This window comes from Erpetoichthys calabaricus, chromosome 8, assembly GCF_900747795.2.
Source record: "Erpetoichthys calabaricus chromosome 8, fErpCal1.3, whole genome shotgun sequence".
Taxonomy (NCBI): Eukaryota; Metazoa; Chordata; class Cladistia; order Polypteriformes; family Polypteridae; genus Erpetoichthys; species Erpetoichthys calabaricus.
Genome location: NC_041401.2, coordinates 17,275,692 through 17,289,335, shown reverse-complemented (window position 1 = coordinate 17,289,335; position 13,644 = coordinate 17,275,692). Strand labels below are relative to the sequence as shown.

The 13,644-nt window shown below is 42.9% G+C and overlaps 1 protein-coding gene and 1 long non-coding RNA gene across 5 annotated transcripts in view; one reads left to right on the top strand and one right to left on the bottom strand.

Annotated features, from left to right (window-relative positions):
* The window catches only part of LOC127528937 (uncharacterized), a 328,693-nt gene that overhangs the window by 218,098 nt on the left and 96,951 nt on the right, over positions 1-13,644 (bottom strand). The window lies entirely within an intron of this gene.
* The window catches only part of rapgef4a (Rap guanine nucleotide exchange factor 4a), a 348,015-nt gene that overhangs the window by 259,447 nt on the left and 74,924 nt on the right, over positions 1-13,644 (top strand). For all 4 annotated transcript variants that reach the window (XM_028806286.2, XM_028806287.2, XM_028806288.2 and 1 more), the window contains 4 exons: positions 1,298-1,419; positions 4,847-5,030; positions 10,876-10,960; positions 11,063-11,123. In XM_028806286.2, coding sequence (XP_028662119.2) covers positions 1,298-1,419; positions 4,847-5,030; positions 10,876-10,960; positions 11,063-11,123 — 452 coding nt within the window. The remainder of the gene's footprint in view (positions 1-1,297; positions 1,420-4,846; positions 5,031-10,875; positions 10,961-11,062; positions 11,124-13,644) is intronic.

The window sequence follows — 13,644 nt, the reverse complement described above, 5'->3', positions numbered from 1 at the left end:
GTGTAGACATGTCTTGTGTAAGCGTTAGACCTGAGGACTACTCGGGCTGTAAAAGTGCCAACAGGTTCAGTGCTGAGCATTGCTCGTGAAATGATATGGTTGTGTCTTGTGACAGTGTTACCTGGGCAGCGATGCAGATGCATCTTCTCCTAGCTCCATAATGGCGTCTGGTAAGAAACGTTTTTCAGCAGCTCAGGTGTTGCATGTTCTTGACAGTGATATGAGCAGTAATGACGAAGTGACTCCGTCTTCAGGCAGTGAAACTGAAACGGACAGTGAAATCGAAAGTGATTCTGATGAATCTGAAAGTGACGCTCGAGGAGGCAAAAACAAAAACAAACTGTACTTGTTTCTCATTGTATCACCGTTTAAGAGGGGGTTTCAGAGGAGCGACAGCGTCTCCTTGGGGTGCGTTCAGCCCCCCTCTTCACAATGCGAGTGGCAGAGATGCAAAGTGGCTGGCGAGCAAAGCGAGCAGGGGGGAACCTCCTAGTATTAGTATAACCATCCATCCATCCATCCATTTTCCAACCCGCTGAATCCGAACACAGGGTCACGGGGGTCTGCTGGAGCCAATCCCAGCCAACACAGGGCACAAGGCAGGAACCAATCCCGGGCAGGGTGCCAACCGACCGCAGGACACACACAAACACACCCACACACCAAGCACACACTATGGCCAATTTGGAATCACCAATCCACCTAACCTGCATGTCTTTGGACTGTGGGAGGAAACCGGAGCGCCCGGAGCAAACCCACGCAGACACGGGGAGAACATGCAAACTCCACGCAGGGAGGACCCGGGAAGCGAACCCAGGTCCCCAGGTCTCCCAACTGCGAGGCAGCAGCGCTACCCACTGCACCACCGTGCCGCCTAGTATAACCATGTAAAGTCATTTCTTCTCCATCATGAGGTTGGTATTACGACAGTAGTTACCTGGTCACCAACATAAAAACTCAAATATTTATGCTGGAGCGCCAGTCTAAGATGATCTTGCAAACCTTCAATGGCAGCTCAATTATTCTTTTAGAAAGGCAAATGGGTCTTAACTCTTCCAAGCTGCCATAAATCACCTGGAGTCCTCCGAGATTCAGTTTTCTAATATTCTGTGCTTGAAGATCGCACGCTTTTCATTCTCTGACCCTTCTGTACATCTGATGCTACCCCAGCAGGGTTAGAGTCAAGTGGTATCCCCAGGGTTCATAAAGTTCATTTCTGCCCCTACTCTGCTGTCATGCTGAGTTACACTGGTATCTCCTTTTTCTTTCTCTCTCAAATTATGTCCTTCTCTTGCAGGCAATGCTGTGTTGGGACAGAGCTGGTGGACTGGATGATGCATCAGAGCTCTTGTGTTCACTCCCGCACACAGGCAGTGGGCATGTGGCAAGTCTTACTGGAGGAGGGTGTCCTGAACCACGGTAAGGAAGCCCAACTTCCTGCCCATTGGTCAAGCATGGTGTCAATCAAAGTTCCACATTCTACACAGCTGTCTCCCATTCTTGACTTGAAGTTCGACTGTTGCCTGATGTTCTTCTGGGTCAGCTTCAGTAACTGTAGTTTGTCTTGACTGTGCATCTTTAATCAGGAAAGTGAAAGATGACAGTCAGCAGGTGGGAGCAAAACAAATCACAAAACTGGGCAAACACTTGAAAAAGCATTTTAATGTAGAAAAGTGCAAAGGGCTTCACATGGGCAAACTGAATATCAAATACAAATACGAGACAGAGATGCTGTCCTACAGGAAGCTGCCTTTTAAAAAAGCTTTAGGGGTTTATGTTGACACAAAATGTTCATCATCTAAACCGCTGTTTCCCAAACTCGGTCCTGGGGGTCCACTCTGGCCATGTGACAGTTAGTGAGTGTAGTGATATTTAACATTAAAACCTGAGGTTGCCTCTGACTGGCTGTGTGACCCCAAAAAAAATCACTTAACCTCTCTGTGCTCCAAACGTAAAAAAAACAAGAAAACGGTTGTAAGAAATCCAGTATTATAAGTTATTTTGAAGAAAGACATGAGTGTACATTACTATAATAAAAAGAAGAATCTTGGCTGCCCCCTAAAGGCCATCATCATCACTGCAGTGCACCCAAAGAGTGTACTGCCGGTCAATAATAAATATTTATTTTAACATAGTGCCATTCATATTGGCTATATTTACTGTCACTCAAAGCCCATCTTATTATTCTTCACTGTCCAGCTGCTTATGGACTAGGACCACAGAGAAAAATCCCAAAGACAGTTTATAAATTGTTCACAGGACTCCCCTGTGGCAGGAAGAAAGCCAGGGTCCACAGTGACAATGATCTTTCCTTTGACATAATGCCAGTCATACGCTGACATACGGCTCCTTTTGGGGTCAGCCATTTGGCTGTATGTCGGTCACGAAGTGTAAAGGTCACTGCAGTTGAGGCTCTGTGGGTTTGGTGTGGGTCACTGGTACGCATACTTTAACTGCCAGTATACGGAGCAGCACAAACTGATCTTCAGGTCTTGGTGGCTGCACACCTTGTCTATGTAAGGGAAGGTGGTGTGGGCAGAATGAACAAGAATTATTCACACTGAGCAGCATTGAGCAGGAACAAACCTTAAAGAGCTCTCCGAGAATAAGAAAACGTGAGATCTTTTTTGCAATGGGTTGACCAGAACTGCACACAATACTCAAGGTACAATCTCACTAGTGCATTAATTAGTCGAAGTTTAACATTGCACTATTTATATTCAAGAGTTTCTAGAAATGATTGCTTCTGCACATTGTTGGGTCAGCATAAACCCTTAAATCCTTTTTTTATCGGTCCCTTCCTGTGTGACAGTGTAACCCATCTTATACAGGTACAGTATGTATAATTGATCTTCCTGTGCCCATGTGTAGCATTTTGCACTTTTCTACATTGACGTGTTAACCTACATTTTCCAAATGTTCATCCAGTCCTTTCCAGTTATTTTTGCTGCCTACTCAGTATCTACCATCCCTTCAATTTTAGTATCAACTGTAAATTTCCAGATGTATTTGACATACTGTATATATATTGTGGAGGCTGGCCCGGACACAGACAGGCGGACACTGATGGTTCAAACACCAGCACACGTTTATTATACATATTTACTATTTACTAAGGTGCACACACAACCCCAAAACTCCCCCAAAGTTCAGGCCTCTCACAATGATGCCTCTCTCTCTCTTCAGGCCGCCTCCACTCCTCTCCTCCCGAGCTCCGTCCTTCTCCACTCCCGACTCAAGCCATCGATCAGAGGGAGGCGGCCCCTTTTATAATCACTCGGATGTGCTCCAGGTGCCTCCCGATCATCTTCTGCTGGCACTCCCCAGTGTGGCGGAAGTACCGGCTGTGCACCCGGAGGCACTCCGGGTGTCCCTGGTAGTCTTTAAGCTACTTTTTGTATGAAAATGTGCTATATAAATAAATGTTGTTGTTGTTGTTGTCTTCCCCCCAACACTTCCAGGTGTGGCGGAAGTGCCGAGGACCAGGGTTCTCCAGGCATTAGGGTGCCCCCTGGTGGTGGTCAAGGGCCCCTATAGGGTTGAGCTTCCAAGCTCAGTTCCCGTGGTCCCCAAAGCCACAAGGGCAGTCACCCCCTCGTGGTCTGGAGGAGGCGTAATCCCTCTTCTGGTCCTTCCTGGCATCCCGGCTGGGTGCCACTCCCAGCCGCTTGCCACAATATATATATATATACTAGACATTAAGCCTGTTACAATAACAGGCGTTAGAACAGTAGACCATAAACATTAGTAGGAACAGTCTATATTAAATGGCAAGGGACCTTTTACCTCAGTAAATTTTTTCTGTAAAATGCCTGTAATTTTCTCTGACAGTAATACTGGCTTTGCTGTCCGTAATATGCATTTAATTTTCTGTCACAACAGTGAGCAATCAGCAGATTCTCCTCTGCAAATGATGTAATGTGCGTGAAAATAAATCTACTTTTAAAAGTCATCGTATTGTAATATAATGAAAATTCATATATTTAGGAAAACCCCTTCAACGACTGACACTTTACACTTTACCGGGCCAAGCTTCTTAATCGCAAATCTGACATCCTCAGAGTGAACACTTGCACAACAATGGGGAAGCTGGTCTCCGTGTCTCAGGACCCGATTGGATTTTTCATGTTTTATGTTTTAGGTCTTACCTCATTTACTGAAATCCGATTGGATCGGCCGCGCGATATTTTATAGGTCCCGCCCTCTCTGTCTTAAGTGATGCGTCAGGCGGCCTTTGAAGCATCTGCTTTGAAGCGTCGCACTGTGCCCCGCGCATGAGCACTTCACCAGAAGACACACACACACGGACACTGGACGCACACAGGGGTTTTATTAAAGAGGATATATATATATATGCATATACATACACAGAGCATATTCATCCATCCATTATCCAACCTGCTATATCCTAACTACAGGGTCATGGGGGTCTGCTGGAGCCAATCCCAGCCAACACAGGCTGGAAACAAACCGCGGGCAGTGCGCCAGCCCACCACAGGGCACACAGACACACACACCAAGCACACACTCGGGACAATGTAGAATTGCCAATGCACCTAACCTGCATGTCTTTGGACTGTGGGAGGAAACCCACGCAGACACGGGGAGAACATGCAAACTCCACACAGGGAGGACCTGGGAAGCGAACCCAGGTCTCCTAACTGCGAGGCAGCAGCGCTACCCACTGTGCCACCGTGCCACCCCACACAGTATATACACACATATATATATATATATATATGTGTGTGTGTGTATTACTGTATTACTGTTTAGAGTTAGGGTTAGGGTTAGGGTTGATTGTTTGCCATTTCTGTCAAAGAGCTAAAGTCTTTTTGGGGCTTTGCAGTGGACCAGGAACACAACTTTCAAGACAAGTACCTGTTTTACCGTTTCCTGGATGATGAGCAGGAGGATGCCCCACCACCAACAGAGGAGGAGAAGAAAGAGAGTGAAGAGGAACTGCAGGACACCCTCCTACTCCTCCTGCAGATCGGGCCTGACGCACATATGAGAATGATTCTCAGAAAGCCGTAAGTGCAAAACATCGTCAAGGGCGCTATGTAAAATTGAACTGAAGATTAGCAGTATGGATGCATATGCACACGTGTTGTTCATTTTTCTTCATTTATTATAATTATGTTTGTCTTTGCTGTCATTTTTTGTGTTATAATTGTGTGTGTGAGCTTGCTCCGGCCGTGGTTGGTTCCTGACGTGTGCATAATATTTTTGGGATAAAAAGCAGTTTATAAAATGAATTGAAGGCTGATAATATATATTTGAGAATCAATTGATGTAAAGGTGCTAGGGTGTTGTACCTTATGATCAGAGGTGGGTAGAGTAGCCAAAAATTGTACTCAAGTAAGAGTAGCGTTACTTCAAAATAATAAGACTCAAGTAGAAGTAAAAAGTAGTCATCCAAAAAATGACTCAAGTAAGAGTAAAAAAGTATTTGGTGAAACGACTACTCAAGTACTGAGTAACTGTTTGATCATAATAAATGATTTATCTTTTAGAAATGTTGTAATAAGACAGACAACAATATAAAATAATGTGCAAATTCTGCTATTTCCAAATAATAAAATAAAAAATGAGTAAAAATAACATCTTTACAAAATAAAGATGCAGAAATAACACAAAGTTCCAAATCTCACAACAAAGCTTTTGAAGCCGATACCTACAGTAGGTAACATGTGTGTTTGAACAGTGCAGACTACTTACAGTGACGAGATATACTGACTGTACGCTGACCGTATAATACTGCATACTCACTTTGTGGTGTAGCGGGTCCGGGGAGTTAATGAGGTAGTTGGAGCGAGTCACACCTGCACGTGCGGGTCCGATTGTTCTCAATTGCTTCATTGGCTTTCTGCGGCGTGTGATTATGGCCCACAGAGACGGGAGTGTATATATATGGGTCAACACAAAAAAAGAAGGGGGAATCAAAGAAAAGGAGAAAAGACGTGAAAGGCAGGCTTGGGAACGACAATCTGGTTCTTGCAGTGAAGCTGTGACCATTTAGCAGTGAACAGGAGCCCCGCATGACTAAAAATGTCTCTCACAGGCTGCAAGACACAGGAAGTTTGTGTGTGGTCATGTGACTGCATGGCTACGTCTGATTGGTGAAACAGTCATGCAGGAGATCCACTGGCAACTTCTCTCTTGCAAAAATAGAATTTAATGTATAAATGGAAAAAAGTAACAAGTCGAGTGTTGCCCAATGTAGCAGAGTAAGAGTAGCGTTTCTTCTTCACAAATGTACTCAAGTAAAAGTAAAAAGTATGGTGCAGTAAACTACTCTTAGAAGTGTCATTTTTTTAAAAAAGTTGTAACAGCCGACCCCTTACCCAGCCGGCAGCAACACCTCCAAGACCTGTGGCCTGGATTATTTACTGAGATGAATCTAAACTATCAAGCCGTACCCCTAACAAATTAAACTTTTCCCCCACAATCGACGGTGTAAATATAAACTCACAAAAGCAGGTATGTAAAATTAAACTGATTAAATGTATTAAATGAAACAACAAGACAAATGCAAAAATAGAAAGATAAACATACTGTATATAAATATAAATATCCCTCCACCACATCAACAACGAGACACCACCATATATAAATACAAAAAAACCCTCCCTTGCCCCTGTAACATATAACAAACAAGACGAATAACAAAAAATGAATGATATACAGAATGATCGTGAATTTGAGTCGAACTTTCCTGAATACGGATGTCTGAACTAGAGATAAATGCGTTGTTTGATTTTCCCGGCAATTGGAGCAACCTCACCGTGATTCCTCGGCGTATGGTGGATGACGAATCGACCCCGGGGTCTCAGCAGATGAAAGATGGAAGACAGTCCGGCAAAATGAAAAACAAACTGGTGCAAAGGTGCGATGTGAAAAAACAGCAAGTAAGTTGATACGTGGTTGAAAACAAATGGTCTCCTTTCTCCTCTCCTCTCTCTCTTCTCTGATTACTTAAATAGTCCTGTGACGGCTGTAATTGATTAATATTGAATGGGTGCTTTCCAGGTTTGAGGCTGTGGTCTTCTTCCATCATCCGTCCCCCTTTACGGGGACGGCATTTACTAATAGTCAAGTCAAGTCAACTTTATTTATAAAGCACTTTACATACAACAGCACACACACATAAACAGCAAACGAGACAATGGAAACAAGACACACTCAGTACTGACATTTGACAACACTAACAATGTAGCCCCGCTACAAAGTTACTTAAGTAAATGTAACGGAGTAAATGTAACTCGTTACTACCCACCTCTGCGTGTTAGCCATTATGGATGTAGAGAAAAGTCAAGCAAAATGACGCCTTTTATTGGCTAACTAAAAAGATTACAATATGCAAGTTTTCGAGGCAACTCAGGCCCCTTCTTCAGGCGAGATGTAAACATTGATTACATGTAAGATTGATGACATCTCGCTGGAAGAAGGGGCCTGATTGCCTCGAAAACTTGCATATTGTAATCTTTTTAGTTAGCCAATAAAAGGCATCATTTTGCTTGACTTCTCACTACACTGATGTAAAGGTGAATTGATAAAAAGCAAGTGAAGTAGTGCTGTTTTAATGGTGGATCAGTAGATACATAAATTTAATAGAAGAATCAATTTATGGATTAATGGATGGGTTTTGGGCGGCACGGTGGAGCAGTTGATAGCGCTGCTGCCTCGCAGTAAGGAGTCCTGCGTGGAGTTTGCATGTTCTCCCCGTGTCATCGTGGGTTTTCTCCCACAGTCCAAAGACATGCAGATTAGGTGGATTGGCGATTCTAAATTGGCCCTCGTGTGTGCTTGGTGTGTTTGTGTGTGTCCTGTGGTGGGTTGGCATCCTGCCCGGGATTGTTTCCAGCCCTGTGTTGGCTGGGATTGGCTCCAGCAGACCCCCATGACCCTGTGCTTGGATTCAGCGGGATGGAAAATGGATGGATGAGTTTTATTAAATAATTTAATGAATGGATAAATGGATGTGGGTGCATAGTGGCTACTGATGCTGTCTCACAGCTTTAAGTACCTGGGGTTCATTTTGGTTGCCATTCTTTCCATGTCTGTTTGTTTCTTCCCACATCCTAATGTTTCAGGATGTGCTCAGCAGCAAAATTTTGCTTGAATTCTCATTGCCTCCATTATGGCTACCACGGTACAACACCCTACTACTGCAGTACATTTGTAATAATACTGTATGACTAAATAGAACGTTTCATTACATCAAGTGAGGAGAGGAAAACAAACCATTTCATACATTTCATCATCTTCTTGAGGGATATGGTGAAAGACAGCTGATGAAGGATGACCAGATTATCCTTGAATCAGCAGCAGATATCGTTCCTTTCAGAATTCCCTTTGTTGTAGTGAGTCTGCCTCTGGGTATCATCTCGTTGGGTTACGTCCGGTGTGAGGCGCCTGGGGGTCATCCTTACCATATGTTTAAAACTCTTGATCCGATGGCGGTTCTTTCAGACTGCTGAGCTCCTCTTTCTATTCAAAGTGAGACTATCAACTTAGTGGAGAAGCTGACTTTCTTTTTCTGTACTCACTATCCACATTTTGTGACTGTGGGTGTGCTGGAAACCCTGAACAGAAAAGCTTCTTCTTCATCATTTTAGACTAGCAAAACACTTGCAATGTGATAGCACCCCTGAAATCCTCACTTCTGAACATGACCCCAAGCACTTATACAGGTGTTAGTCATAAAATTAGAATATCATAACAAAGTTGATTTATTTCAGTAATTCCATTCAAAAAGTGAAACTTGTATATTAGATTCATTCATTACACACAGACTGATGTATTTCAAATGTTTATTTCTTTTAATGTTGATGATTATAACTGACAACTAATGAAAGTCCCAAATTCAGTATCTCGCAAAATTAGAATATCAATTAAGACCAATGCAAAAAAAGGATTTTTAGAAATGTTGGCCAACTGAAAGGTATGAACATGAAAAGTGTGAGCATGTACAGCACTCAATATTTAATTGGGGCTCCTTTGGCCTGGATTACTGCAGCAGTGCGACGTGGCATGGAGTCGATCAGTCTGTGGCACTGCTCAGGTGGTATGAGAGCCCATGTTGCTCTGATAGTGGCCTTCAGCTCTTCTGAATTGTTGGGTCTGGCGTATTGCATCTTCCTCTTCACAATACCCCATAGATTTTCTATGGGGTTAAGGTCAGGCGAGTTTGCTGGCCAATCAAGAACAGGGATACAATGGTCCTTAAACCAGGTACTGGTAGCTTCGGCACTGTGTGCAGGTGCCAGGTCCTGCTGGAAAATGAAATCTGCATCTCCATAAAGTTCGTCAGCAGCAGGAAGCATGAAGTGCTCTAAAACTTCCTGGTAGACGGCTGCGTTGACCTTGGACCTCAGAAAACACAATGGACCAACACCAGCAGATGACATGGCGCCCCAAACTATCACTGACTGTGGAAACTTTACACTGGACCTCAAGCAACGTGGATTCTGTGCCTCTCCTCTCTTCTTACAGACTCTGGGACCTTGATTTCCAAAGGAAATGCAAAATTTACTTTCATCAGAAAGCAGCAGTTCAGTCCTTTTTGTCTTTAGCCCAGGCGAGACGCTTCTGACGCCGTCTCTTGTTCAAGAGTGGCTTGACACAAGGAATGCGACAGCTGAAACCCATGTCTTGCATACGTCTGTGTGTGGTGGTTCTTGAAGCACTGACTCCAGCTGCAGTCCACTCTTTGTGAATCTCCCCCACATTTTTGAATGGGTTTTGTTTCACAATCCTCTCCAGGGTGCGGTTATCCCTATTGCTTGTCCACTTTTTTCTACCACATCTTGTCCTTCCCTTTGCCTCTCTATTAATGTGCTTGGACACAGAGCTCTGTGAACAGCCAGCCTCTTTAGCAATGACTTTTTGTGTCTTGCCCTCCTTGTGCAAGGTGTCAATGGTCATCTTTTGGACAACTGTCAGGTCAGCAGCCTTCCCCATGATTGTGTAGCCTACAGAACTCGACTGAGAGACCATTTAAAGGCTTTTGCAGGTGTTTTGAGTTAATTAGCTGATTAGAGTGTGGCACCAGGTGTCTTCAATATTGAACCTTCTCACAATATTCTAATTTTCCGAGATACTGAATTTGGGACTTTCATTAGTTATCAGTTATAATCATCAACATTAAAAGAAATAAACATTTGAAATACATCAGTCTGTGTGTAATGAATAAATCTAATATACAAGTTTCACTTTTTGAATGGAATTACTGAAATAAATCAACTTTGTCATGATATTCTAATTTTATGACCAGCACCTGTATTAGCCCACTGGGGTGCTGTCAACCTTTCATTGAAAAACATCCCAGCCCCTCCAAGTGAACCATGACTTGAGTTAGGAAGAGATGATCACTACACACACTACACCGCTGATGTTGAATCAGAAAGGGCCACCAGGAGTAACACAGAGTGGTGATTCTCAGCAAGCACTTGTTATATACTAGGCCTCAGCCGCAAACGTTCAGATTGAAGAAAGGGATTAGCCATGATGGTAGTTGGAGTGCGAGGTGGCTTGATTTGGATGGGGAAAAAGGAACTGATGTATCTGGAAGTTTGCCAGTTCAAATCCCATTACTGCCAGAAGGGATTCTATTCCAGTGGGGTACTTGAGAAAGGAAGGCCCTTAACCTGGAAATAGCACCAGGGTTGCTGTACAATGGCTGACCCTGCACTCTGACCCCCAAATGTCATACAAAAAGAGAATTTCCCCTCAGGAATTGATAAAGTGTATGAAATAAAAAAAAAAATCAAATATGACAACTGTATTGAAATGTGAATAGAATCAGGGCAACGGAATAATAGTACAGTATTCAATGAAATTATCATTAAGAGGATCTCCTTTGTGTGTCGACAGGCCTGGTCAGAGGACAGTGGATGACCTGGAGATCATCTATGAAGAACTGCTACACATTAAGGCCTTGTCACATCTCTCTACCACAGTATGTCTCCTCAGTATTTCGACTGACATGAGGATGAACATCAGCTCTTTGGTTACGCGGCTGTGGTTTTTTTAATCTCCTTTTTTATTGGTTGTTTTGTAGGTGAAGAGAGAGCTGGCAGGTGTGCTGATCTTTGAGTCTCATGCAAAAGCAGGAACTGTGTGTAAGTAACTCCTCTTGTCCTCACCCCTATTCGATTTAAATTATTATTATTGTGGCTATTTTTAATAAATATATCCATTCATTCATTTTGTATCTTGCTTAACTGAAAAAAAAATTAAGAAATTCCTTTCTGTTGTCACTACAGTATATACTGTACTATTCTGAATTGTTATTTTCAGTATCTGCTCAACTGGATAGAAAAATAGTTTATAAAATATATAATTAATATAATTAATAATATAATTAATGTAATTATAGCACTGTACTGTATAACAGAGAGACAAACAGATATATACATGTAGTTGTGCAACTTCTACCCTATGACTGCACTTTCACTCAAGTAGATAGATAGATAGTAAAGGCACTATATAACACACAGAGATAGATAGATAGATAGATAGATAGATAGATAGATAGATAGATAGATAGATAGATAGATGACACAAGTGCTAATAAACAATGTAATACTACAGCTTTCACTAAAGTTCATGATGTACGTACTTTGGAATGACATCATGATCTGAAGTCAGACAAAGTCAGACTTGTGCTATGTTCCATTTGAAGTGGGAAGTTGGAATTTTTAACTGAAAGGCCCACTTAAGTCGAATTTTGAACTCAGAAACTTGGAGTATGTTTGTGAAGCCTGAGTTTGTCCAACTTCAGATCATGACGTCAATCCAAAATGGTGACGTATCCCACAAATTTTAGTGAAAGCTGTCATATTATACTGTTTATCAGCACTTCAGTCTATTTGTGTCTCATTAAACCAGTTGTATGCACAGCACTGTCCCTCTGCTGGACATGCTGCTACGGGTTTGGAAATGATAGATATGAAAGGCAATATAAGATAGATAGATAGATAGATGAAAGGTGCTATATGATAGATAGATAGATAGATAGAGTGAATGGCACTATATGATAGATAGATTAGATAGAGTGCATCTGGAAAGTATTCACAGCGCATTACTTTTTCCACATTTTGTTATGTTACAGCCTTATTCCAAAATGGATTAAATTCATTTTTTTCCTCAGAATTCTACACACAACACCCCATAATGACAACGTGAAAAAAGTTTACTTGAGGTTTTTGCAAATTTATTAAAAATAAAAAAAAACGAGAAATCCCATGTACATAAGTATTCACAGCCTTTGCTCAATACTTTGTCGATGCGCCTTTGGCAGCAATTCCAGCCTCAAGTCTTGTTGAATATGATGCCACAAGCTTGGCACACCTATCCTTGGCCAGTTTCGCCCATTCCTCTTTGCAGCACCTCTCAAGCTCCATCAGGTTGGATAGGAAGCGTCGGTGCACAGCCATTTTAAGATCTCTCCAGAGATGTTCAATCGGATTCAAGTCTGGGCTCTGGCTGGGCCACTCAAGGACATTCACAGAGTTGTCCTGAAGCCACTCCTTTGATATCTTGGCTGTGTGCTTAGGGTCGTTGTCCTGCTGAAAGATGAACCGTCGCCCCAGTCTGAGGTCAAGAGCGCTCTGGAGCAGGTTTTCATCCAGGATGTCTTTGTACATTGCTGCAGTCATCTTTCCCATTATCCTGACTAGTCTCCCAGTCCCTGCCGCTGAAAAACATCCCCACAGCGTGATGCTGCCACCACCATGCATCACTGTAGGGATGGTATTGGCCTGGTGATGAGCGGTGCCTGGTTTTCTCCAAACGTGACGCCTGGCATTCACACCAAAGAGTTCAATCTTTGTCTCATCAGACCAGAGAATTTTCTTTCTCATGGTCTGAGAGTCCTTCAGGTGCCTTTTGGCAAACTCCAGGCGGCCTGCCATGTGCCTTTTACTAAGAAGTGGCTTCCGTCTGGCCACTCTACCATACAGACCTGATTGGTGGATTGCTGTAGAGATGGTTGTTCTTCTGGAAGGTTCTCCTCTCTCCACAGAGGACCTCTGGAGCTCTGATAGAGTGACCATTGGGTTCTTGGTCACCTCCCTGACTAAGGCCCTTCTCCCCCAATCGTTCAGTTTAGATGGCCGGCCAGCTCTAGGAAGAGTCCTGGTGGTTTCGAACTTCTTCCACTTACGGATGATGGAGGCCACTGTGCTCATTGGGACCTTCAAAGCAGCAGAAATTTTTCTGTAACCTTCTCCAGATTTGTGCATCGAGACAATCCTCTCTCGGAGGTCTACAGACAATTCCTTTGACTTCATGCTTGGTTTGTGCTCTGACATGAACTGTCAACTGTGGGACCTTATATAGACAGGTGTGTGCCTTTCTAAATCATGTCCAACCAACTGAATTTACCACAGGTGGACTCCAATGAAGCTGCAGAAACATCTCAAGGATGATCAGGAGAAACAGGATGCACCTGAGCTCAATTTAAAGCTTCACGGCAAAGGCTGTGAATACTTATGTACATGGGATTTCTCAATTTTTTATTTTTAATAAATTTGCAAAATCTCAAGTAAACTTTTTTCACGTTGTCATTATGGGGTGTTGTGTGTAGAATTCTGAGGAAAAAAATGAATTTAATCCATTTTGGAATAAGGCTGTAACATA